This window comes from Cottoperca gobio, unplaced genomic scaffold (genome assembly GCF_900634415.1).
Source record: "Cottoperca gobio unplaced genomic scaffold, fCotGob3.1 fCotGob3_405arrow_ctg1, whole genome shotgun sequence".
In the NCBI taxonomy this organism is placed as follows: Eukaryota; Metazoa; Chordata; class Actinopteri; order Perciformes; family Bovichtidae; genus Cottoperca; species Cottoperca gobio.
Genome location: NW_021166991.1, coordinates 15,001 through 42,823, shown reverse-complemented (window position 1 = coordinate 42,823; position 27,823 = coordinate 15,001). Strand labels below are relative to the sequence as shown.

The 27,823-nt window shown below is 43.3% G+C and overlaps 2 protein-coding genes across 2 annotated transcripts in view; both read left to right on the top strand.

Annotated features, from left to right (window-relative positions):
• Positions 1-7,394, top strand: part of reck (reversion-inducing-cysteine-rich protein with kazal motifs) — a 33,100-nt gene extending 25,706 nt beyond the window's left edge. Inside the window, exons 15-21 of the mRNA XM_029427929.1 lie at positions 433-555; positions 2,414-2,585; positions 3,293-3,482; positions 4,134-4,341; positions 4,427-4,500; positions 5,116-5,271; positions 6,931-7,394. Coding sequence (XP_029283789.1) covers positions 433-555; positions 2,414-2,585; positions 3,293-3,482; positions 4,134-4,341; positions 4,427-4,500; positions 5,116-5,271; positions 6,931-7,152 — 1,145 coding nt within the window. The 3' untranslated portion in view covers positions 7,153-7,394. The remainder of the gene's footprint in view (positions 1-432; positions 556-2,413; positions 2,586-3,292; positions 3,483-4,133; positions 4,342-4,426; positions 4,501-5,115; positions 5,272-6,930) is intronic.
• A 4,666-nt stretch (positions 7,395-12,060) lies between these two features.
• The window catches only part of LOC115005933 (reversion-inducing cysteine-rich protein with Kazal motifs-like), a 16,718-nt gene continuing 955 nt past the window's right edge, over positions 12,061-27,823 (top strand). The window contains exons 1-13 of the mRNA XM_029427924.1: positions 12,061-12,245; positions 12,885-13,074; positions 13,730-13,946; positions 16,378-16,563; positions 16,653-16,796; positions 17,370-17,558; positions 19,758-19,880; positions 21,740-21,911; positions 22,614-22,803; positions 23,456-23,663; positions 23,749-23,822; positions 24,437-24,592; positions 26,252-27,823. The exon at positions 26,252-27,823 is cut by the window's right edge and continues 955 nt beyond it. Of these exons, the coding sequence (XP_029283784.1) occupies positions 12,061-12,245; positions 12,885-13,074; positions 13,730-13,946; positions 16,378-16,563; positions 16,653-16,796; positions 17,370-17,558; positions 19,758-19,880; positions 21,740-21,911; positions 22,614-22,803; positions 23,456-23,663; positions 23,749-23,822; positions 24,437-24,592; positions 26,252-26,473 (2,256 nt within the window). The 3' untranslated portion in view covers positions 26,474-27,823. The remainder of the gene's footprint in view (positions 12,246-12,884; positions 13,075-13,729; positions 13,947-16,377; positions 16,564-16,652; positions 16,797-17,369; positions 17,559-19,757; positions 19,881-21,739; positions 21,912-22,613; positions 22,804-23,455; positions 23,664-23,748; positions 23,823-24,436; positions 24,593-26,251) is intronic.

Below are 27,823 nucleotides of genomic sequence, written 5' to 3'. Positions count from 1 at the left end.
GAAAAGAAGCCAGCAGGACAGTAATAAATCACTTCTCATGACTGGTGTCACATTCACACTAATTTAAACCTCCATCAGCAGCAACAGGATGCACACGTCCACTATTGACAGGACAAACATTTCATATACTGAGGAGAGGGATGATTCATTGGTTCATGTTCTGTACTCTGAAAATATTTTTATATACAAATTATGACGGGTGTATTTCCTTAATAACCCTCCGAGAGAAACCTTCAGCTCCTTCCATCATCGTTTTAATGTTCATCCGTAAAACAAATAGAAAGATTTCCACAGGAGTGTGTGGTGGTGACAGTTGAAAAGAAACTAACATGAACTAAAGCTGTGTGGAGACTTGTGGTCACTAACAGTGAAACGTAAACAGTTACATCGTCGACATACAGTAACATGTGATCCACGCGTTGCTCCCTGCAGGCCACGGGACGTCTTTCAGGATGGACTGCCACGTCTGCTCCTGCTTCGCTGGGGACACCATCTGCTCCAAGAGACAGTGTCTGGGCTTGAACAGCTCCGAGGAGGACCGCAGGCGCTTCACAGGTGTGCGTTTGTATTAGCGTTAGCACAGCTAGCTGTTGTCTCAGAAGCTGAAACATCTTTAGTGAAGAACTTCTGGAGGAACATGTTCGTACTCGTTCCGGCTGATATCAGTTACATTGAATTAGATTTTATAGAACCTATAGATAGGTGTGCAAACACGTGACAAAACTGTGTGACGTATGTGTGCAACTCCATTTTGGATGAACAAAACAATGGCGTCTAAAGCGAACAACAACAACAACTCCAAAGGCAAGATCCAGAGAAAAAGGTCCAAATTTGCGGCCGTGACCCGTACACGCTAAAGCTGTCAGATTATATTGACGATTTAGATTCATTACCGCCGATTGAATATCCGGATATTGTGAACTACCTTGTGCTACAAACGTCGTGGGCAACCAACGCACAAATGAAGGCATACAAGAGCTTAGATGCTTATAATGTCTTTGTTTCTGGCTGGGTTGGTAGTCTTCTTACCAAACCAGTGAAAGATGACAGGGTGCTCGTCCATGCCCGTGTAAATCACTCGCAAAGAGCTCGAGATACACCGCTCAAGCCGTGGTTTGAGAGTGAGAAGAGCGGCGATGTTATCCTCGCACACTGTGATTGTATGGCTGGATTAAGCGAAGCATGTTCTCACATTGGTGCTTTGCTTTTCACAAGTGAAGTAGTCTCAAGAATAAGCCAAACACAAACATGCACAGAAGAAAAGAGCAAATGCTGCATCACATGTAAAGAAAGTGCCTTATTTACCAGTCAGCGATATGGAGAAGTAAGGTCTTACAGTGTTCGGGTATATCATAAGCGCAAATGTTTAACGTAAACATTGAAAACATAGCTTTAGCATGAGCTCTTACCAGATATAAAGTGGACTTCACACACACGGGTGAATTGTGCTTTTTCTTCTGTTAAGTCCTCACGAGTTATGTTGCTAAACCAGTTTACGGCATTCGGTAGACAGCAATTCATCCCTCTTTTGTGGATCGTTGTTTTTGATAATTTTAGGAAATCTAAAGAACCATTTCTCTGGGTCACGAGTAGCGTTATTACCACAATTATACACTGCGCACACCATTTGTAAGGTTCACTGGAAGCGACAGAACTGAACCCAAAAGCACGACACAGAGACAGGCAGAATATAATATAGTTCAGTTTACTCAGTAATCCAGGCAGGATCAAATCGGTAAATCAATCCAAAAGGCAAACAAATCCAGTAAGGAGCAGGCAGAAGAATCGGAGTCCAGAAACAGGCAGGGTCAAAACGGGCAGGGCAGGTCAGGAAAACTAAACAGGTAAACTAGACGATCGCTGGAGAGCTTGACAGGAAAACACAAGACAATCTGGCAGGGAACAAGTGGGAGAGAACTGGTATATATATATCTGAGAGAACTAATGAGGGAATGAGAAGCAGGTGGGCTGTGGAAACCAGGTGAGGGGAATAAGTTGATTGCAGGCAGTGAGGATGAACCAGGATCTGAAATGATAAGAGAATTACTGACAAGGTGAAAACAAACTAATAGTGGGTGGAACGCGTGACACCATTGGCATTTTCCTTCAATCTTAGACGTTTAAATACAAAGAAAATTATGAAGCAAGCGTTGCAGCAACTCATACGTGAACGGGCGCAGTCTTGGTTGTGTATATACATCCAAAATGGCTGACTTACGTGTTGGGAAATAAGCGTGATGTCACATGCACACGATAGTTGCTTAGTGTGCAGATGAAAAGCAGTACACAGTTCTTAATTAATAAACGTTAGTGCATGTTTCTACATGAGTCAGACACTTTAACGTGTTCAACACGAGCAGTTTGACTTCATATAATCCGTTCTAATAAACAACCTTCTTTATGGGATGATCAGGCCTCCCCTGCAGCTGTCCGTACCACTTCATCCCGGTGTGTGCCTCCAACGGCCGGACCTACCCCAGTGCCTGCGTGGCGCGCTGCATGGGCTTCAAGGACCAGCAGTTTGTGTTCGGCGTGTGCCGCCTCACTCTGCCCTGCAGCAGCAAACTCTGCCAGAGGAACCAGAGGTGAGTTCAGCTGCAATATAATTACATATTAATATATTATATTCAAACATTTTCAGCTTTGTGTTAAAGAGGAATTTGACTGATAGCACCTGCTGAAGGAGGATAAACAACAAGATTAAAGAGAAGAATCCCTTAAAGACAGTTCTGAGTGCATCCAGTGTCTTCACTGCAATATCCACATGATGTTGAAGCTCCACACACACACACACACACACACACACACACACACACACACACACACACACACACACACACACACACACACACACACACACACACAGAGTGGAGACTTGGTGGTTGCTATGTGACAGCAGGGTTGTGTGTTTAGATGAAAGCAGTTTTTGCTCTTTTATTGAGGCTCTTTACCAAAACACCTCTGTGTGTGTGTGTGTGTGTGTGTGTGTGTGTGTGTGTGTGTGTGTGTGTGTGTGTGTGTGTGTGTGTGTGTGTGTGTGTGTGTGTGTGTGTGTGTGTGTGTGTGTAGTCTGGGCCACTGTAAATAGTTGAAAAATCCAAATTAAATGTACAAAAAGTTAGTAACAAGATAAATAGTTAAAGTTGAACAGTTAAACGTTGAGTTTCATGAATGTAAACTTCACCAAAGCGACCTCGTCACTGACCGCTCAGGTTTATTACCTTGTTACCGGTACCAGTATTATTATATGTAGATGAATATATATAAAGGCTTATTGTGTGTGTGTCTGCAGGTGCATCCCAAAGTACCGTGTGTGTCTGAGCGACGCGTCGGACTGCCTGCAGTACGAGTGCGTGGGCCGGCCCCCAGCCTGCGATAAGAGCAGTGTGGAGCCGGCCTGCGACACCGACGGCCTTGTCTACCCCAGTGTGTGTCAGCTGCAGCAGGCCGGGAAAAATCTGGCCTACATGGGCCACTGCCAGGTGGGTCACACTGAGAGAGCAGCGTGAGGAACAACCACGAGCAGCTTTCAGTGTCGGAGATGTTCGGATCCTGTCAGACGAAACATCAGAACATTCAGAGTTTATGTTACTAACTTTGTGTGTGTGTAGATTTCTCCTAAACTCACCAACAGTTACATTACATGATGCCTCATTTACATATTTAAACATGTCAGAACAAGTAATTGTGTTAACGTGAGTAATGAAGTGGGGAAGTTAGTGATTTATGATACAAAGACACAGAAACTACTGAAACACTTTGAACCTGTTTATCCAAAGTTCACTTTTATATCTGGAAATGTAGCAAATTAGCACAAATTTAATAAGAGAATGCCTCATTTACATATTTAAACAATAAATGTATATTATTCATATATATGTATTAATAAAGAATGAAAGGAAAAGTTGTAGTCAAAACCTTTTGTTATAATGAGCTCATGTTGTCGGGGCAGCACGGGAGAGGAAGAAGACATTAATAAATATATAATATATGTATGTTAGAGATGTATAGATAGATATATATTATATATATATTCTAAATATATAAATAATATATATAATATGTATAGATATTATATATAATATATAATATATATACATGTTTATTCATTGCCTGTTGTGCTCCGCTGTCAGGATGCCTGCAAGAAGCCTCAGCAGGTTTGTGGACATAACGGTGAGACCTACAGCACAGTGTGCGACGCCTTCTCCGACCGTGTGGCCGTGGACTACGAGGGCTCATGCATCGCTGTGGGCGTGTCTGACGGGGGCCCTGACTCTGCGTGCAGCGAGATCTCCTGCCCACCTTTGTCCACTGCAGGCTGCAAGCCCATCACCCCCCCTGGTGAGGGCCGCTCACGGGGAATCACCTTGAAGACCGCAATCCTTAGTTTCTGTTGAACTAATGCGTGACCTCTGACCTCTTCCAGGAGCCTGTTGTCCGATATGTGCTGCCATGCTGCAGATCCTCTGGAACAAAGAGCAGATGAACACTTTCTCTAAGGTACAAAGCCTCATTACTCCCAGATAATACATGATGCATTACAGGTGATGACCACTGGGGGGAGCTGTTTTGAAGAGCACAACACTCACTGAAGGACCAAACACATACACACACTGTGACGTGTTGGTAGATGTAGCGCTGCCTCACCTCTTACAGAAGGTGCTCAGTGTGTCATCTCATGTTTCTCTGTACCAGACGAGACGTGAACCAGCAGTTATTATCTGCTCAAACATCAGATACTTTATTCAAGGTGTTGAGAGCCTTTTATTCAAACACACGTTGCTATTTTTCAGTCCTGTGTTACAGTTTATAATTAATTTAATGAGTTTTAAAATTGGAAAAAGGAGTTTTTAAATTGAATGAACGTGACAGCTCCATGAAAGGCGAGTATTACAGCCACGCACACTCATCAAATATGAGGAAAGACGCATATTTTGAGAACAAAGTTGTAATTTTAACATATAAAGTATTTAAAATATCATAATATTACGACTTAGTACTTGAAATATTACGGTATTGAATTTAGTTCTGGACGTTAAATCTAAATATTCTAAAATGTGCCCTGAAATTAACATGTGACCTTTGACCCCGGCTGACCTTTGACCCCGGCTGCAGCTGAATAAGAACCAGCCGGTGACAGTCCGTGACGTCCTGCTGATCCTGCGGCTTCACGTCTCCGTGCCACAGTGCGACGTCTTTGGATACCTGAGCATCAACCACGAGCTGGTGGTCCTCATCGCTCCGGTGGACCAGCAGCCAACACCACTGCAGGTAACACGCACGCACGCACACACACAAACGTGTATTGTTTCATACAGAAGTGTTTTCTTAGCATTTTGAACAGATAATCTGCAGCTTTGACAAACATTTCACAGCATGAATATAACAACAACTAAACATCTAAAGCGTGTTAGTTCTCGATCAGACAGTTTGCAGGTCGCTGCGTCTTTTCTTTAGATTTTCGTAGGGCCTGATGAGCGCTAACGTTAGCTCAACACCAACCATGAACTGTACGTTTCTTGATTGTTCATAGTTTAAAGGAATGAAATCTAAACTGAGTTTACTTTGAGTTCACATCAGCGTAACTACAGTAGTTGATCTCATTTACATTAAAGCATGTTGGAGGAGAAACCCAGAATAAGAGCGTGCACCTGGGAGTGACTGATGCTCTTTAAATAGCTTTATGATTCCGGCCTCCTGCACCTGGCACATGTGATGTTTACATCTCGTGTTATTAATAAGTCTTCTGTTGGTCCAGATACATGCAGATGTTTGTAGGAGGTTTGAACATGAAGGTTGTTCTGCAGGCAGCTCACATGTGTTGACACTTTGGGAGAACACGGAGCACATTGGAGCAGAGCTGCCTCCTCAGGTTCGCTGCCTGAATATGAACCTTTTTATCTATATTTCATATTTACGTTTGTCCGTTAGGATGAGAATAAAAATATGTTTTCTTCCCCCTGTAGCCATCTGCAGACCTGCAGTCCAGCTTCACTAGTTCAAGGCCAGAGGAACAAAAGTGAACTTTACATTCAATTATTTATACTTTCATGCTTCAATACAAAGTGCTGAGATCAGACGGAAGTTTATTTATTAAGAAAACAAACGGTCAGGATAGCAACACTGATTCAGCTGTTACAGACACAAGAGATTCAGACAGAGCAGCAGAGGAAGGTTTGAGGATCTGGATGAAGAGAAAACAGACAAAGTGTTTAAAGTCTGGCTGGCTCTACTTTCAGCTGTTACCAGGCAACAGCTTTCATTTTCATCGCAGGCAGAAAAAGTTTCTACATCCAGAATCACATCGAGACGTTTCGGTCTTAATTCAAATTAATTATTTTTGTGCAGAAGCATCCCACAATGCATCTTGCTCACCAGAACTCAGAGCTCTTGTATTTTCTTTAAGTCTTTAAGACGTCTGTGTCTTTGATGCCTTCACAACACAGCCAGGGTTCAACGTTCTAATGTTTGTGGTTTTACATGTTGGCTCAGAACGTCCATCTTTAATTGACCCATATTTTATTTATCAGCGCTTATCAAATAACAACAAGACTAAAGTTAATCGTCATGTGACGTCTTTATTTAAGTAAATAAATCTGGAGTTTCATCCACATCCTTGAACTCCCCCAAACTAACTAAACTCATTGTCTTCACCTGCCGCCCGATCTGTACTGTGCATGTTCGCTAAGTCATCAGCTCCGGAGAAAACTCTGTTCAACGAGGGATTTTACTTATGGCAATCCTTATTGTTGATGCCTGATGCGGCTGCAGAGTGAGGGCGGCTGCAGAGCGGCTGCAGAGCGAGGGCGGCTGCAGAGCGAGGGCGGCTGCAGAGCGAGGGCGGCTACAGAGCAGCTGCAGGGCGGCTGCAGAGCGGCCTCCACTGGAGGATGTCTGCAGGATGTTGAGCTGCTTCCTTGTGTTTTGCAGATCGAAGCCTGCAGTATGGAGGCAGAGAAGATCTATTCCCTCATCAACTATGCGAGCCCCACGCTGGTCTCACACGTGCCGCTCTCTGCCTTCCTCTCGTCTGAGATCCAGACCTCCTCCATCCACTCGTCCGGGGGCGCTCCGCCCTCCCCTCTGCCCCCGGGGCTGAGCCTCCTCCTGGGCCTGCTCGTCGCTGCGGGCCCTGTCCTCCAGCAGCTCTGAGGCCTGAACATTGTTCTCCTCGCTCCTGAAAGTCTTCCTGGGATGTGATGAGGTGAGTGACGTTCCGGTCGTGGAGCAGGAACTTTTTCGACAATCATTCCTATCGACTCACCTGCGTGTCAAACAATCAAGACGGTGGAAAAGCTTTTATTGTGGAGAGCTTTTTATACGAACAGTATTATTCAGTGGATGAGTTACTCACTGGGTTTCCCCCCAGCGAAGTGTGTGTGTGTGTGTGTGTGTGTGTGGTGTGTGTGTGTGTGTGTGTGTGTGTGTGTGTGTGTGTGTGTGTGTGTGTGTGTGTGTGTGTGTGTGTGTGTGTGTGTGTTTCAGAGACAGACTGAGGACAAAACATCCTCGTCTGACAAATGACCCAGAATTCCCTCTGCCACACACACTTGAACACAGATTGGATGAACATGTGAGCACATGGACCTGGTGACTCTTTATGTGATGTGGTGTTCATGAAGTCTCATTATATAATATATACCAGCAGTGAAACTATAATCACCAGAACATAGATTCTGATGGATTTTATACTTTTTAAAGGACATTTCAGAACCAATTTAGGGTTTTAACAAACAATTACCTTCATTTTTAAATGAATCTGATTCTTTTTCATTAATCTAAACAAATGTAGTTCATGAACAATGACACATTTCAATTTTTTCTTGCCAAATCTTTGTATTTTTTCATATTAGTTGAAAACTTCACTGACTTCCTGTTTTAAACGAAAAATAATCTCAAAACTAAATAAAATAATCGAGCTGCTTCTGTTTTATATCATCTTAAAATCTTTGGTCTGATAAACATTAAAGACTTTGATTCATAATAAAGTATTTGGCAGCTCTGCAGTAAAGTGAAATGTGTTTTATGAACACCACGTGTAGTAAAGCAGCCGGTCGCTCTGCTTCCTGTCTGCACAGATGAACTAGAAGCCATTTAATAACTAAAGGACAATCAGCTGGTCACTACCCACAATCCTTTGGGTAGAGATCTCCACAGTGTGCCGCGTACAGTGTTATATATGAAGTAATAATGAAATGCAATAACTTTATATTTGTTAAGAAGTGTCTATATTTGATGTATCTGATGATGACGTATGTGCCATGTTTTTAAAGCTAATTCTTCTTTATTGCATGAAGTGATGAAGTGTGTTTCCTGCAGAATGTACTTCAGTGTGTCACAAAGTGTCTAACAGTATTACTGTGCTAGGCAGCTCTGTAGCGGAGAGCCCTCAGCACGCTCCTCCACCCTCTAGTATTATTATTATTATTATTATTGTTGTTGTTGTGTTTGTGTCCTCTGGAGCCAAGATGTTGTTTGTCCTCAGTGTATTTCATGTCACATTAAGTTGTAAAGACATAAAGAAGTTTTCTCTCTGAGAGTGACGAGCAGACGGATATAAACATGAGTGTGTTTTTGTGTGTGTGTGTGTGTGTGTGTGTGTGTTAACGTTTCCTGCTCGTATGAAGAAGACGACCCTGCAGAAGGTCTGGAACATGATTTGATGTCTCCGTGGTAATAATCAGACAGGCTAAACTAAAGCTTGTTCCAGATGAAGGAGCCGTATTGTTGTTGTGTTCACACCAAACGTAAAGCGAACATTCAACATGTCTGGTTTACTGCAGCGGCATGAACCCCAAAACAAGCAGATTTAATAAACGTATCGTTGTGGATGCAGAAATAAAACCGTGATGATGGTTGTAAACTCTGAATTCAGTTGTATGCAAACAACTTTTAAAATGCTTGTTTTCTGACTAGAGTTTGGTTGATCAGGGCTAAGCTAACATTGTAGCTTCATCATCTAAATGAGTGTAGGATTATACACATAGATCTACACACTTTGAAATGATTTGAGATGTTTAGTGTTGATGACAGCAGCCGGACTGACAACAGCGTCGACTTTGTTTATAATGCGCCGAAAACTTTGTTTGGTGTGAACACACCACTAAAGTCCAGTCTTTATGCTAAGCTAAGCTACATAGGCTCTGTCTCATCTCACTCTCAGAAAGAAATGAATCACTACTCGTATGTTGTGATCTTTTTAGTTCATGTTTTAACAGAACTTAAAACAGGAAGCTCATTCCTCTATCTGATGTAAACGCAGTCAGCTGTCCCAAGCATATAAACCCTGGGGGGGGCTGATTGTTGATGCTTTTCACTTTTATCATGTTTGAATTCTCTTTCCAAACTTTCCAATAGTTTAAAATTCTCCGAGTGTTTTCTTTTTGACTGCCATGCATATAAAGAGAATCTTGAAAGTGAGATTTTCAGATATTATAAATGTCATGTTGTTGCATGTGGATCTGAGGAGACTGGATGTAGTTAGCTTAGCTTCGCATAAAGGCTGGAAGCGGGGAATCAGCTGTCTGTGTAAAGGGAAAATACAACCGCAGCTCCTGTAACGCTCAAAAACTAAACACGTGTTTTGTGCTCTGGGAACTTTTTCATGAGAAAACAGGATGCACATATTTCTTGAGGGCTATCAGAATGAAACATTGAGTAAAGAAAAGAAGCCAGCAGGACAGTAATAAATCACTTCTACAGACTGGTTGTCACATTCACACTAATGTAAATAAACCTCACATCAGCAAGCAACAGGATGCACACGTCCACTAGGACAGGACAAACATTTCAATAACTGAGGAGAGGGACGATTCATGGTTCATGTTCTGTACTCTGAAAAATATTTTATATACAAATTATGACGGGGTGTACTTTCCTTAATACCTACGAGAGAGAAACCTTCAGCTCCTTCCATCATCGTTTAATGTTCATCCGTAAAAACAATAGAAAGATTTCCACAGGAGTGTGTAGGTGGTGACGTGAAAAGAAACACATAAATAACAAGCTGTTGTGGAGACTTGTGGTCAATAACAGTGAAACGTAAAACAGTTAACTATGGTCGGACATTACAGTAACATGTGATCCACGCGTTGACGCTTCCCTGCAGGCCCGGGACGCTTTCAGGATGGATGCCACGTCTGCCTCCTGCGTCGCTGGGGACACCATCTGCTCCAAGAGAACAGCTGTCTGCGGCTTGAACAGCTCCGGGAGACCGAGGACGCTGTCACAGGTGTGCGTTTGTGTATTAGCGTTAGCACAGCTAGCTGTTGTCTCAGAACTGAAATGAAACATTCTTAGTGAAGAACTTCTGGAGGACATGTTCGTACTCGTCGGCTGATATCAGTTACATTGACAGATTTTATAGAAACCTATAGATAGTGTGCAAACACGTTGCAAAACTGTGTGACGATATTGTGTGCCACTCCATTTGGTGAACAAAAACAATGGAGCGTATAAGCGAACAACAACAACAACTCCAAGGCAAGATCCAGAGAAAAGGTCCAAATTTGCGGCCGTGACCCGTAACGCTAAAGCTGTAGATGTATATGGAGGATTTAGATTTCATTACCGCCGATTGAATATCGGATATTGTGAAATACCTTGTGCTACAAAAGTCGTGGGCAAACCAACGCACAAATGAAGATACAAGAGCTTAGATGCTTATAATATCTTTGTTTCTGGCGGGTTGGTAGTCTTCTTACCAAAAACCAGTGGAAAGATGACAGGGTGCTGTCACATGCCCGTGTAAATCACTCGCAATAGAGCTCGAGATACAGTCGCTCAAGCCGTGGTTTGAGATGTGGAGAAGAGCGGCAGGTATCCTCGCACCTGTGATTGTTAGCTGGGATTAAGCGAAGACGTACAGGTTCTCACTTGGTGCTTGCTTTTCACAGTGAAGTAGGCTCAAGAATAGCCAACAAAAACATGCACAGAGAAAAGAGCAAATGGCACACATGTAAAGAAGTGCCTTTATTTACCAGTCAGCGATATGGAAGAAGTTAAGTTATACAGTGTTGGTGTATATCTAAGCGCAATGTTTAACGGTAAACATTGAAAAACATAGCTTTAGCATGAGATCTTACAGAGATAATAAAGTGGACTTCAAACACAAGGGTGAATTGTGCTTTTTCTTTCTGTAAAGTCCTCACGAGTTATGTTGCTAAACCAGTTTACGGCGTTCGGTAGACAGCAATTCTCCCTCTTTTGTGGATGTTGTTTTGATTAATTTGGAATCTAAAGAACCATTATCTCGGGTCACGAGTAGCGTTATTACCACAATATACACTGCGCACACCATTTGTAAGGTTCACTGTGAAGCACAGAACTGAACCAAAAGCCGACACCAGGACAGGCAGATATAAATATAAGTTCAGTTTACCGTTAACCAGGCAGGATCAAACAGGTAAATCTCCAATCAAAAGGCAAACAAATCCGTAAGGAGCCGAGCAGAAGAACGGAGTCAGAAACAGTGGCAGGGTCAAAACGGGCAGGCAGGTAGGAAACTAACAGGTAAACAGACGATCGCTGGAGAGCTTGAGCAGGAAAACACAAGACAATTGGCAGGAACAAGTGGGAGAGAACTGGGTATATATATCTGAGACGAAACTAATGAGGGAATGAGAAGCAGTTGGGTGTGGAACCGGTTGAGGGGAATAAGGTGATTGCAGGCAGTGAGGATGAACACAGGATTCTGAAATGATAGAAGAATTAAGACAGGTGAAAACAAACTAAAGTGGGGGAACGCGTGCAACCTTGGCATTGTCTTCATCTTAGACGTGTTAAATACAGAAAATTATGAAGCAAGCGTTGCAGCAACTCATACGTGAACGGGCGCAGTCTTGGTGTGTATACATCCAAAATGGCTGAAACGTGTTGGGAATAAGCGTGATGTCACATGCACACGATAGTTGCGTAGTGTGCAGATGAAAAGCAGTACACCGTTTATTAATTAATAAACGTTAGTTGCAGTTTTACATGAGTCAGACACTGTTAACGTGTTTCAACACGAGCAGTTGGACTTCATATAATCCTTCTAAAAACAACCTTCTTTATGGGTCGATGACGCCTCCCCTGAAGCTGTTCGTCAACACTTCATACCGGGTGTGCCTCCCAAGCGCCGGACCTTACCCCAGTGCCTGCGTGGCGCAGCTGCATGGGCTTCAAGGACCAGCAGGTTTTTGTTCGGCGTGGCCGCCTCACTCTTGCCCTGACAGCAGCAAAACTCTGCCAGAGGGAACACAGAGGTGTGAGTTCAGCGCAATATAATTACAAGTAATATTAAATATTATATTCAAACATTTTAAGCTTTGTGTTTAAAGAGGAATTGACTGGATCCACGGCTGTTAAGGAGGATAAACAACAAGATTAAAGAGAAGAATCCACTTAAAGACAGTTCTGAGGCATCCAGTGTCTTCACTGCAATATTCCACATGATGTTGAGCTCACAACACCACAACACACACACACACACCACACCACACACAGAGTGGAGACCACTTGGTGGTTGCTATGTGACAGCAAGGTGTCTGTGTGTGTTTAGATGAAAGCAGTTTTTGCTCTCTTTATTGAGGCTCTTTACCAAAACACCTCTGTGTGTGGTGTGGTGTGTGTGTGTGTGTGTGGTGTGTGTGTGGTGTGTGTGTGTGTGTATGTGTGTAGTCTGGGCCACCTGTAAATAGTGTGAAAAAATCCAAAATATTAAAATGATACAAAAGTTAGTAACAGATAAATAGTTTAAGTTTTGAACAGTTAAAACGTTGAGTTTCATGAATGTAAACTTCACCCAGAGCGACCTCGTCACGACCGCTCAGGTTTATACTTGTTACGGTACCAGTATTTATATGTAGAGAAATATATAACGGCTTATGTGTGTGTGTCTGCAGGTGCATCCAAAGTACCGTGTGTGTTGAGCGACGCGTCGGACTGCCTGCAGTACGAGTGCGGGCGGCCCCCAGCCTGACGATAAGAGCAGTGTGGAAGCCGGACCTGCCGACACCGCACGGCCTTGTCTACCCCAGTGTGTGTCCACTGCAGCAGCCGGAAAAAATCTGGCCTACATGGGACCACTGCCAGGTGGGTCACACTGAGAGAGCAGCTGAGAACAACCACGAGCAGTTTCAGTGTCGGAGATGTTCGGATCTGTCAGACGAAAATAGAAACATCAGAGTTTATGGTTACTAACTTTGTGTGTGTGTAGATTTCTAACTCACCAACAGTGACTTACATGAGCCTCATGTACATATTTAAACATGTCACGAACAAGTATATGTGTTAACGTGAGTAAGAAGTGGGGAAGTTGAGAGTGATTTATGATACAAAGACAAGGAGAAAACTACTGAAACACTTTTGAACCTGTTTATCCAAAGTTCACTTTATATCTGGAAATGTAGCAAATTAGCACAATATGTAATAAGAGAAGCCTCATTTACATATTTAAACAAATAAATGTATAATTATTCATATATATGTATTAATAAAGGAAGAAAGGAAAGTTTGTAGTCAAAACCCCTTTTTTTGTTATAATGAGCTCATGTTGTGGGGCAGCACGGTGAGAGGGAAAGAAGACCATTAATAAATATATAATATACTGTATGTTAAGCATGTAAAGATAGATATATATTCTATATAATATTCTAAATATAAATAATGATATATAATATTGTATAGATATTATATATAATATAAATATATATACATGTTATCATTTGCCTGTTGTGCTCCGCGTCAGGAGCCTGCAAGAAGCACTCAGCCAGGTTTGTGGAACCATAACGGTGAGACCTACACGCCACGTGGCGACACTTCTCCGAGGTTCCGGTGGCCGTGGACTACGAGGGCTCTTGCATCGCTGTGGGACGGTCTGACGGGGGCCCTGAATCTGCGTGCAGCGAGTACTCCTGCCCACCTTACTTTGTCCACTGCAGGCTGCAAGCACCATCACCCCCTTGGTGAGGGGCGGGCCGCGTCAGGGGGAATCACTTGAAGGACGCCAAATCCTTAGTTTCTGTTGAACTAATGCGTGGGGGACTCTGACCTCTTCCAGGAGCTGTGTCGATATGTAGTGCATGCTGCAGATCCTGGAACAAAGAGCAGATGAACACTTTCTTCTAAGGTACAAAGCCTATACTCCCAGATAATACCATGATGTGCATTACAGGTGCATGACCACTGGGGGGGAGGAGCTGTTTTGAAGAGCACAAAACTCACTGAAGGACCAACCACATACAACACTGTGACAGTGTGGTAGATGTAGCGCTGGCCTCACCTCTAAGAAGGTGCTCAGTGTTGTCATCTCATGTTCTTCTGTTACCAGACGAGGACGGTGAACAGCAGTTATTATCTGCTCACATCAGATACTTATTCAAGGTGTTGAGAGCCTTTTATCAAACCACACGTTGCTATTTTTCAGCTGGTGTTACAGTTTATAATTAATTTAATGACGTTTAAAATTGAAGAAAAAGGAGTTTTTTAAATTGATATGAAGTGACAGCTCCATGACAGGACGAGATTACGCCACGCACACTCATCAAATATGAGGAAGACGACATATTTTGAGAACAAAGTTGTAATTTTAACATATAAAGTATTTAAAATATTCAAATTAGTACGACTTAGTACTTGAAAATTCGGTATGAATTTAGTCTGGACGTTAAATCTAAATATTCGCAAAATGTGCCCTCGAAATTAACATGGACCTTTGACCGGCTGACATTTGACCCGGCTTGCAGCTGAATAAGAACCAGCCGGTTGACCAGTCCGTGACGTCCTGCTGATCTGCGGCTTCACGTCCGTGCCCAGTCGACGTCTTTGGATACCTGAGCATCAACCACGAGCTGGTGGGTCCTCATCGCTCCGTTGGGACCCCAGCAGCCAACACCACTGCAGAACACGACACGCACCGCACACACACAAAGTTGTATTGGTTTCATACAGAAGTGTTTTCTTAGCATTTTGAACAGATAAGCTGCAGCTTTGACAAACATTCACAAGCATTTGAATATAAACAACAAACTAAACATCTAAAGCGTGGTAGTTCATCGATCAGCACGTTTGCAGGTCGCTGCGTCTTTTCTTAGATTTTCGATAGGGCCTGATGAGCGCTACGTTAGCTCAACACCACCATGAACGGTACGTTTCTTGATTGTTCATAGTGTTAAAGGAATGAACATCTAAACTGAGTTTCTTTAGGTCACTCAGGCCGTACTACCCCAGTAGTTGATCTATATTTACATTAAAGCATGTTGGAGGAGAAACCACCAAGAATAGAGCGTGCACCTGGGAGTGATGATGCTCTTTAAATCTGCTTTGAGTCCGGCTCCTGCACCTGGCCACAGGTGATGTGTACATCCGTGTATTATAAAGTCTTCTGTTGTCCAGATAAATGCAGATGTTGTGAGGTTATTGAACATGAATGAAGTTGTTCTGGGCAGGCAGCTCACAGTTTGACACTGTTGGGAGAACACGGAGAGCACATTGGAGCAGAGCTGCCTCCTCAGGTCGCTGCCTGAATATGAACCCTTTTATCTATATTTCATATTTACGTTGTCCGTTAGGATGAGATAAAAATAGTTTTTCTTCCCCTGTAGCCATCTGCAGACCTGCAGTCCAGCTTCAACTAGTTCCAAGGCCAGAGGAACACAAAGTGAACTTGACATTCAATTATTATAACTTTCAGTGCTTCAAATGAAAGTGCTGAATCAGACGGAAAGGTTATTTATTAAGAAAAAAAACGGTCAGGATTAGAACACTGATTCAGCTGTTACAGGACACAAGAGATCAGACAGAGCAGCAGAGGAAGTTGAGGATTGGATGAAGAGAAACCGACAAAGTGTTTTAAAGTCTGGCTGGCTCTCTTTCGCTGTACAGGCAAACAGCTTTCATTTCATCGCAGCAAAGAAAGAAAACGTTTTACTCAGAATCACATCGAGACGTTTCGGTCTAATTCACAAAATTAATTTTTTGATGCAGAGAGATCCCACAATGCATTTGCTCACAGCGAACTCAGAGTCTTGTATTTTCTTTAAGTCTTTAAGAGTCTGTGTCTTTGATGGCCCTTCACACACGCCAGGGTTCAACGTTCTAAGTTTGTGGTTTACATGTTGGCTCAGAAGTCATCTTTAATTGACCCATTTTATTATCAGCGCCTTATCCAATAACAACAAGACTAAAGTAATCGTCATGTGACGTCGTTATATTAAGTAAAGTAAATCTGGGTTTCATCCCATCCTTGGAACCCCCCAAAACTAACTAAAATCATTGTTCTCACCTGCCGCCCGATCTGTACGTGCATGGTCGCAAGTCATCAGCTCGGAGCAAAAACTCGTTCACGAGGGATTTTACTTATGGCAATTCCTATTGTTGATGCTGATGCGGCCTGAGAGGAGTGCGAAGTGAGGGCGGTACTGCCAGAGCGGGCTGCAGAGCGAGGGCGGCTGAGAGGCGAGGCGGCTGCCAGAGCTGAGGGCGGCTACGAGCAGCTGCAGGGCGGCCTGCAGAGCGGCCCTCCATGGAGGATGTCTGCAGGATGGTGGCTGCTTCCTGGTGTTTTGCAGATAGAAGCTGCCAGTATGGAGTCCTGGAGCCACAGATACAAGGTGAAGTATTGTGACTGCAAAGAGACAACTTAAACCCTCTCCTCCACACTCTCCATCCAGCCCCCAGTTCCCTTGGCAACAGCATCGTGGAGGAGGTGATCCATCCCTGCAACCCGAACCCCTGCCCCAGCAACCACGTGTGTCAGGTGAACAGGAGGGGCTGCCTGGATGACCTCCACTGTCAGCCCTACATCTGTGTGCCAGGTACAACTGCTGCGCTGAAGGCTATCTGAGCATTTAAAACTTTATTGACTGCTCAAAATCTGCCAAAATATTTAGTTCTTTGTTGAGGCTCATCCATGTCTCTAAATGACAAACCCGATCTGTTATGAGCCGCTAGTTGTGCACAACACCAGCTTGTCTTATCTTGTCCTCCGTCTCTGTTAGAGAGCCGGAGCAAACGATACCTCATTGTCCGCTGCTGCATGTCGACGCCATGTGTCTGCACAGCCGGCATATTGGATCCTCTAGTAAACAAACAGGATGTTTAGATGCAGACTTCTCCACTGTAACTGTGATACTGATTTGGTTTGTTTGAGAAACTTGAGAAGTGAACGTGATACTTGTTACTTATTGGAATTAAATCCAGTTCCTGGGGCAGATATAATCCGCTCGACGCCAAAACATTAACGTGAATATCCACAACTTGTAGATATGTATATCGTTTATATTGTTATAGAAGCCGAAACAGATGAATAATGATGTATACGTTCTCATTGAATATATAAATTGTACTGTAATATGTGTGTGTGTGTGTGTGTGCGTGTGTGTGTACAGGCTGTAAACTGGGCGAGGCCTCAGAGTTCCTGGTGCAGCAGGACTCTCGTATTCAGGTTCCGACCCGCTCTGGTCCCTCCGGCTGCCACGAGGTCTGCAGCTGTGGTGTCAGCGGGCGTCTGGAGAACTGTGTGGAGATGCCCTGTGTGGACACCGACAAGCCCTGCAGCGTGGCAGGACAGAGAAAGAGTAAGAGCGCGTGTCTGTCTGTGTGTCTATATTTATATATGTACATGTTTTTACCAGGTTTTAAATATGTACTCATTGGTGGGAAAAGGTTTTGATTAAGAGCAGCTGTGCGCTAAGAGCAGACGTTCGCTCTCTCTGGTTTATAAAGAAGGAGACAGAAGAATAAATTAAAATAAAGAGTCGCACGCAGCTCTTGCTGCTCTTTACATCTCCTGACTGTTTTCCCGGCATTACAGCGCAGTGAATTGTGGGTAATTCCCTGGCAGCCATGTGTAACGTGGGCTGAACGTTTGTGCAGGAGAACCCTGAGGCTTCACTGCATCATTCTCATCTTTTTTTGTTCCACTGCATCTCATTTCATGCGCACCGCTGTCATTCCTGAGGCTGCCACTGGGGGGCACCAGAGACAGAACTTGTAGAGGATCACAGAGCGGCTTTAACGTTCCAATCCGTGTTCATCCATTTAATGCTCTGTGTCTGTTCCTCTGCTTCTTCTCCCTCTTTAAATTGCTGCTCTGTTTGTTTCCTCCGAGCTGCTTGAACACACGTGACTCAAACTCTGACAGGAGGTGACAGAGAGCTTCTTTTTACTTCATATTTCACGTTCTCTTGTTCAGAGTTCACTATCAAAATATACCAAGAAATATAAATGTCTTTATCGAACCCTCTCAAGTCAAGCGTTTGTGTTTAATGGCTCCGCTGTCTTTCATTATATTTTATTACTACATCATATTCATAGCCGGCGGTGACGGAGAGTGAGGAAGGACAAAGAAGTGCTGCGTGGTCGAAGGTGTGCGCTGAAATAAAGTGTACTTAACAATTGTGAACATTGTTATAAATGTCTCTCCTCCTGTCGGACCGGTTCAAGCCGAGACGGAAAGATTGAGATGATTTTGTCAAACCAGATTTCACGTTGCTTCACTAACATCAGACTTTCTTTAAACACAGTTCCTTCTTGCCTGAGACGCTGTGCAAACGAAGACACGTAGACACAACACGTGCACGTGGAGGAACTTCTTCACCCACTCGATGCTCAGCTTTCAGAAAAAGCTGCAAGAAGCTGACAGCAGGACGTGAACCGTTTCCAGGGGACAGTAAGAAGTGATGCACGCAGCCGAGACACGCAGGGCTTGTTGTTGTTGGTTGATTATGACTTTATTGTGATCACATGATGCAGATATTATAAGATAAAGGCCAACGCTAGTCATGTTAATAAAGGTTACTACAATATTAGGTTGTTCTCCGACACCACTGACGGAGAGTCGACGTTAATAAATAATAATTATTCATTAAACACAAACAAGCGCTGCGTGTCCGGCCGTGTGCATCACTTTTTACTATCCCCTGGAAACAGTTTCCGCCGTGTGGAGCGCTTCATGCTTTTTGTAGATGGTCGTGTGTCGACATGTTGGTGAAGAAGTTTCTTCGTGTGCTCTGACTGTCTTTGAGCATCATCACAGCTGAAGCAGCAGCTCAACATTCTGTGACACTTATTGGTATTTGCTTTTTTCTGAAAGTGAGATTTTCAGATATTTATAAATGTCATGTGTGTTGCATGTGGATCTGGAGACTGGATGTAGTTAGCTTAGCTTAGCATAAAGGCTGGAAGCAGGGGGAATCAGCTGTCTGTGTAAAGGTAAAATACACCAGCAGCTCCTGTAACGCTCACAAACTAACACGTTGTTTTTGTTGCTCTGGGAACTTTTTCATGAGAAAACAGATGCACATATTTCTGAGGCTTATCCAGAATGAAACATTGATGTAATAGAAAAGAAGCCAGCAGGACAGTAATAAATCACTTCTCATGACTGGTGTCACATTCACACTAATTTAAACCTCCATCAGCAGCAACAGGATGCACACGTCCACTATTGACAGGACAAACATTTCATATACTGAGGAGAGGGATGATTCATTGGTTCATGTTCTGTACTCTGAAAATATTTTTATATACAAATTATGACGGGTGTATTTCCTTAATAACCCTCCGAGAGAAACCTTCAGCTCCTTCCATCATCGTTTTAATGTTCATCCGTAAAACAAATAGAAAGATTTCCACAGGAGTGTGTGGTGGTGACAGTTGAAAAGAAACTAACATGAACTAAAGCTGTGTGGAGACTTGTGGTCACTAACAGTGAAACGTAAACAGTTACATCGTCGACATACAGTAACATGTGATCCACGCGTTGCTCCCTGCAGGCCACGGGACGTCTTTCAGGATGGACTGCCACGTCTGCTCCTGCTTCGCTGGGGACACCATCTGCTCCAAGAGACAGTGTCTGGGCTTGAACAGCTCCGAGGAGGACCGCAGGCGCTTCACAGGTGTGCGTTTGTATTAGCGTTAGCACAGCTAGCTGTTGTCTCAGAAGCTGAAACATCTTTAGTGAAGAACTTCTGGAGGAACATGTTCGTACTCGTTCCGGCTGATATCAGTTACATTGAATTAGATTTTATAGAACCTATAGATGGTGTGCAAACACGTGACAAAACTGTGTGACGTATGTGTGCAACTCCATTTTGGATGAACAAAACAATGGCGTCTAAAGCGAACAACAACAACAACTCCAAAGGCAAGATCCAGAGAAAAAGGTCCAAATTTGCGGCCGTGACCCGTACACGCTAAAGCTGTCAGATTATATTGACGATTTAGATTCATTACCGCCGATTGAATATCCGGATATTGTGAACTACCTTGTGCTACAAACGTCGTGGGCAACCAACGCACAAATGAAGGCATACAAGAGCTTAGATGCTTATAATGTCTTTGTTTCTGGCTGGGTTGGTAGTCTTCTTACCAAACCAGTGAAAGATGACAGGGTGCTCGTCCATGCCCGTGTAAATCACTCGCAAAGAGCTCGAGATACACCGCTCAAGCCGTGGTTTGTGAGTGAGAAGAGCGGCGATGTTATCCTCGCACACTGTGATTGTATGGCTGGATTAAGCGAAGCATGTTCTCACATTGGTGCTTTGCTTTTCACAAGTGAAGTAGTCTCAAGAATAAGCCAAACACAAACATGCACAGAAGAAAAGAGCAAATGGCTGCCATCACATGTAAAGAAAGTGCCTTATTTACCAGTCAGCGATATGGAGAAGTAAGGTCTTACAGTGTTCGGGTATATCATAAGCGCAAATGTTTAACGTAAACATTGAAAACATAGCTTTAGCATGAGCTCTTACCAGATATAAAGTGGACTTCACACACACGGGTGAATTGTGCTTTTTCTTCTGTTAAGTCCTCACGAGTTATGTTGCTAAACCAGTTTACGGCATTCGGTAGACAGCAATTCATCCCTCTTTTGTGGATCGTTGTTTTTGATAATTTTAGGAAATCTAAAGAACCATTTCTCTGGGTCACGAGTAGCGTTATTACCACAATTATACACTGCGCACACCATTTGTAAGGTTCACTGGAAGCGACAGAACTGAACCCAAAAGCACGACACAGAGACAGGCAGAATATAATATAGTTCAGTTTACTCAGTAATCCAGGCAGGATCAAATCGGTAAATCAATCCAAAAGGCAAACAAATCCAGTAAGGAGCAGGCAGAAGAATCGGAGTCCAGAAACAGGCAGGGTCAAAACGGGCAGGGCAGGTCAGGAAAACTAAACAGGTAAACTAGACGATCGCTGGAGAGCTTGGCAGGAAAACACAAGACAATCTGGCAGGGAACAAGTGGGAGAGAACTGGTATATATATATCTGAGAGAACTAATGAGGGAATGAGAAGCAGGTGGGCTGTGGAAACCAGGTGAGGGGAATAAGTTGATTGCAGGCAGTGAGGATGAACCAGGATCTGAAATGATAAGAGAATTACTGACAAGGTGAAAACAAACTAATAGTGGGTGGAACGCGTGACACCATTGGCATTTTCCTTCAATCTTAGACGTTTAAATACAAAGAAAATTATGAAGCAAGCGTTGCAGCAACTCATACGTGAACGGGCGCAGTCTTGGTTGTGTATATACATCCAAAATGGCTGACTTACGTGTTGGGAAATAAGCGTGATGTCACATGCACACGATAGTTGCTTAGTGTGCAGATGAAAAGCAGTACACAGTTCTTAATTAATAAACGTTAGTGCATGTTTCTACATGAGTCAGACACTTTAACGTGTTCAACACGAGCAGTTTGACTTCATATAATCCGTTCTAATAAACAACCTTCTTTATGGGATGATCAGGCCTCCCCTGCAGCTGTCCGTACCACTTCATCCCGGTGTGTGCCTCCAACGGCCGGACCTACCCCAGTGCCTGCGTGGCGCGCTGCATGGGCTTCAAGGACCAGCAGTTTGTGTTCGGCGTGTGCCGCCTCACTCTGCCCTGCAGCAGCAAACTCTGCCAGAGGAACCAGAGGTGAGTTCAGCTGCAATATAATTACATATTAATATATTATATTCAAACATTTTCAGCTTTGTGTTAAAGAGGAATTTGACTGATAGCACCTGCTGAAGGAGGATAAACAACAAGATTAAAGAGAAGAATCCCTTAAAGACAGTTCTGAGTGCATCCAGTGTCTTCACTGCAATATCCACATGATGTTGAAGCTCCACACACACACACACACACACACACACACACACACACACACACACACACACACACACACACACACACACACACACACACACACACACACAGAGTGGAGACTTGGTGGTTGCTATGTGACAGCAGGGTTGTGTGTTTAGATGAAAGCAGTTTTTGCTCTTTTATTGAGGCTCTTTACCAAAACACCTCTGTGTGTGTGTGTGTGTGTGTGTGTGTGTGTGTGTGTGTGTGTGTGTGTGTGTGTGTGTGTGTGTGTGTGTGTGTGTGTGTGTGTGTGTGTGTGTAGTCTGGGCCACTGTAAATAGTTGAAAAATCCAAATTAAATGTACAAAAAGTTAGTAACAAGATAAATAGTTAAAGTTGAACAGTTAAAACGTTGAGTTTCATGAATGTAAACTTCACCAAAGCGACCTCGTCACTGACCGCTCAGGTTTATTACCTTGTTACCGGTACCAGTATTATTATATGTAGATGAATATATATAAAGGCTTATTGTGTGTGTGTCTGCAGGTGCATCCCAAAGTACCGTGTGTGTCTGAGCGACGCGTCGGACTGCCTGCAGTACGAGTGCGTGGGCCGGCCCCCAGCCTGCGATAAGAGCAGTGTGGAGCCGGCCTGCGACACCGACGGCCTTGTCTACCCCAGTGTGTGTCAGCTGCAGCAGGCCGGGAAAAATCTGGCCTACATGGGCCACTGCCAGGTGGGTCACACTGAGAGAGCAGCGTGAGGAACAACCACGAGCAGCTTTCAGTGTCGGAGATGTTCGGATCCTGTCAGACGAAACATCAGAACATTCAGAGTTTATGTTACTAACTTTGTGTGTGTGTAGATTTCTCCTAAACTCACCAACAGTTACATTACATGATGCCTCATTTACATATTTAAACATGTCAGAACAAGTAATTGTGTTAACGTGAGTAATGAAGTGGGGAAGTTAGTGATTTATGATACAAAGACACAGAAACTACTGAAACACTTTGAACCTGTTTATCCAAAGTTCACTTTTATATCTGGAAATGTAGCAAATTAGCACAAATTTAATAAGAGAATGCCTCATTTACATATTTAAACAATAAATGTATATTATTCATATATATGTATTAATAAAGAATGAAAGGAAAAGTTGTAGTCAAAACCTTTTGTTATAATGAGCTCATGTTGTCGGGGCAGCACGGGAGAGGAAGAAGACATTAATAAATATATAATATATGTATGTTAGAGATGTATAGATAGATATATATTATATATTATATTCTAAATATATAAATAATATATATAATATGTATAGATATTATATATAATATATAATATATATACATGTTTATTCATTGCCTGTTGTGCTCCGCTGTCAGGATGCCTGCAAGAAGCCTCAGCAGGTTTGTGGACATAACGGTGAGACCTACAGCACAGTGTGCGACGCCTTCTCCGACCGTGTGGCCGTGGACTACGAGGGCTCATGCATCGCTGTGGGCGTGTCTGACGGGGGCCCTGACTCTGCGTGCAGCGAGATCTCCTGCCCACCTTTGTCCACTGCAGGCTGCAAGCCCATCACCCCCCCTGGTGAGGGCCGCTCACGGGGAATCACCTTGAAGACCGCAATCCTTAGTTTCTGTTGAACTAATGCGTGACCTCTGACCTCTTCCAGGAGCCTGTTGTCCGATATGTGCTGCCATGCTGCAGATCCTCTGGAACAAAGAGCAGATGAACACTTTCTCTAAGGTACAAAGCCTCATTACTCCCAGATAATACATGATGCATTACAGGTGATGACCACTGGGGGGAGCTGTTTTGAAGAGCACAACACTCACTGAAGGACCAAACACATACACACACTGTGACGTGTTGGTAGATGTAGCGCTGCCTCACCTCTTACAGAAGGTGCTCAGTGTGTCATCTCATGTTTCTCTGTACCAGACGAGACGTGAACCAGCAGTTATTATCTGCTCAAACATCAGATACTTTATTCAAGGTGTTGAGAGCCTTTTATTCAAACACACGTTGCTATTTTTCAGTCCGTGTTACAGTTTATAATTAATTTAATGAGTTTTAAAATTGGAAAAAGGAGTTTTTAAATTGAATGAACGTGACAGCTCCATGAAAGGCGAGTATTACAGCCACGCACACTCATCAAATATGAGGAAAGACGCATATTTTGAGAACAAAGTTGTAATTTTAACATATAAAGTATTTAAAATATCATAATATTACGACTTAGTACTTGAAATATTACGGTATTGAATTTAGTTCTGGACGTTAAATCTAAATATTCTAAAATGTGCCCTGAAATTAACATGTGACCTTTGACCCCGGCTGACCTTTGACCCCGGCTGCAGCTGAATAAGAACCAGCCGGTGACAGTCCGTGACGTCCTGCTGATCCTGCGGCTTCACGTCTCCGTGCCACAGTGCGACGTCTTTGGATACCTGAGCATCAACCACGAGCTGGTGGTCCTCATCGCTCCGGTGGACCAGCAGCCAACACCACTGCAGGTAACACGCACGCACGCACACACACAAACGTGTATTGTTTCATACAGAAGTGTTTTCTTAGCATTTTGAACAGATAATCTGCAGCTTTGACAAACATTTCACAGCATGAATATAACAACAACTAAACATCTAAAGCGTGTTAGTTCTCGATCAGACAGTTTGCAGGTCGCTGCGTCTTTTCTTTAGATTTTCGTAGGGCCTGATGAGCGCTAACGTTAGCTCAACACCAACCATGAACTGTACGTTTCTTGATTGTTCATAGTTTAAAGGAATGAAATCTAAACTGAGTTTACTTTGAGTTCACATCAGCGTAACTACAGTAGTTGATCTCATTTACATTAAAGCATGTTGGAGGAGAAACCCAGAATAAGAGCGTGCACCTGGGAGTGACTGATGCTCTTTAAATAGCTTTATGATTCCGGCCTCCTGCACCTGGCACATGTGATGTTTACATCTCGTGTTATTAATAAGTCTTCTGTTGGTCCAGATACATGCAGATGTTTGTAGGAGGTTTGAACATGAAGGTTGTTCTGCAGGCAGCTCACATGTGTTGACACTTTGGGAGAACACGGAGCACATTGGAGCAGAGCTGCCTCCTCAGGTTCGCTGCCTGAATATGAACCTTTTTATCTATATTTCATATTTACGTTTGTCCGTTAGGATGAGAATAAAAATATGTTTTCTTCCCCCTGTAGCCATCTGCAGACCTGCAGTCCAGCTTCACTAGTTCAAGGCCAGAGGAACAAAAGTGAACTTTACATTCAATTATTTATACTTTCATGCTTCAATACAAAGTGCTGAGATCAGACGGAAGTTTATTTATTAAGAAAACAAACGGTCAGGATAGCAACACTGATTCAGCTGTTACAGACACAAGAGATTCAGACAGAGCAGCAGAGGAAGGTTTGAGGATCTGGATGAAGAGAAAACAGACAAAGTGTTTAAAGTCTGGCTGGCTCTACTTTCAGCTGTTACCAGGCAACAGCTTTCATTTTCATCGCAGGCAGAAAAAGTTTCTACATCCAGAATCACATCGAGACGTTTCGGTCTTAATTCAAATTAATTATTTTTGTGCAGAAGCATCCCACAATGCATCTTGCTCACCAGAACTCAGAGCTCTTGTATTTTCTTTAAGTCTTTAAGACGTCTGTGTCTTTGATGCCTTCACAACACAGCCAGGGTTCAACGTTCTAATGTTTGTGGTTTTACATGTTGGCTCAGAACGTCCATCTTTAATTGACCCATATTTTATTTATCAGCGCTTATCAAATAACAACAAGACTAAAGTTAATCGTCATGTGACGTCTTTATTTAAGTAAATAAATCTGGAGTTTCATCCACATCCTTGAACTCCCCCAAACTAACTAAACTCATTGTCTTCACCTGCCGCCCGATCTGTACTGTGCATGTTCGCTAAGTCATCAGCTCCGGAGAAAACTCTGTTCAACGAGGGATTTTACTTATGGCAATCCTTATTGTTGATGCCTGATGCGGCTGCAGAGTGAGGGCGGCTGCAGAGCGGCTGCAGAGCGAGGGCGGCTGCAGAGCGAGGGCGGCTGCAGAGCGAGGGCGGCTACAGAGCAGCTGCAGGGCGGCTGCAGAGCGGCCTCCACTGGAGGATGTCTGCAGGATGTTGAGCTGCTTCCTTGTGTTTTGCAGATCGAAGCCTGCAGTATGGAGGCAGAGAAGATCTATTCCCTCATCAACTATGCGAGCCCCACGCTGGTCTCACACGTGCCGCTCTCTGCCTTCCTCTCGTCTGAGATCCAGACCTCCTCCATCCACTCGTCCGGGGGCGCTCCGCCCTCCCCTCTGCCCCCGGGGCTGAGCCTCCTCCTGGGCCTGCTCGTCGCTGCGGGCCCTGTCCTCCAGCAGCTCTGAGGCCTGAACATTGTTCTCCTCGCTCCTGAAAGTCTTCCTGGGATGTGATGAGGTGAGTGACGTTCCGGTCGTGGAGCAGGAACTTTTTCGACAATCATTCCTATCGACTCACCTGCGTGTCAAACAATCAAGACGGTGGAAAAGCTTTTATTGTGGAGAGCTTTTTATACGAACAGTATTATTCAGTGGATGAGTTACTCACTGGGTTTCCCCCCAGCGAAGTGTGTGTGTGTGTGTGTGTGTGTGTGTGTGTGTGTGTGTGTGTGTGTGTGTGTGTGTGTGTGTGTGTGTGTGTGTGTGTGTGTGTGTGTGTGTGTGTGTGTTTCAGAGACAGATGAGGACAAAACATCCTCGTCTGACAAATGACCCAGAATTCCCTCTGCCACACACACTTGAACACAGATTGGATGAACATGTGAGCACATGGACCTGGTGACTCTTTATGTGATGTGGTGTTCATGAAGTCTCATTATATAATATATACCAGCAGTGAAACTATAATCACCAGAACATAGATTCTGATGGATTTTATACTTTTTAAAGGACATTTCAGAACCAATTTAGGGTTTTAACAAACAATTACCTTCATTTTTAAATGAATCTGATTCTTTTTCATTAATCTAAACAAATGTAGTTCATGAACAATGACACATTTCAATTTTTTCTTGCCAAATCTTTGTATTTTTTCATATTAGTTGAAAACTTCACTGACTTCCTGTTTTAAACGAAAAATAATCTCAAACTAAATAAAATAATCGAGCTGCTTCTGTTTTATATCATCTTAAAATCTTTGGTCTATAAACATTAAAGACTTTGATTCATAATAAAGTATTTGCAGCTCTGCAGTAAAGTGAAATGTGTTTTATGAACACCACGTGTAGTAAAGCAGCCGGTCGCTCTGCTTCCTGTCTGCACAGATGAACTAGAAGCCATTTAATAACTAAAGGACAATCAGCTGGTCACTACCCACAATCCTTTGGGTAGAGATCTCCACAGTGTGCCGCGTACAGTGTTATATATGAAGTAATAATGAAATGCAATAACTTTATATTTGTTAAGAAGTGTCTATATTTGATGTATCTGATGATGACGTATGTGCCATGTTTTTAAAGCTAATTCTTCTTTATTGCATGAAGTGATGAAGTGTGTTCCTGCAGAATGTACTTCAGTGTGTCACAAAGTGTCTAACAGTATTACTGTGCTAGGCAGCTCTGTAGCGGAGAGCCCTCAGCACGCTCCTCCACCCTCTAGTATTATTATTATTATTATTATTATTGTTGTTGTTGTGTTTGTGTCCTCTGGAGCCAAGATGTTGTTTGTCCTCAGTGTATTTCATGTCACATTAAGTTG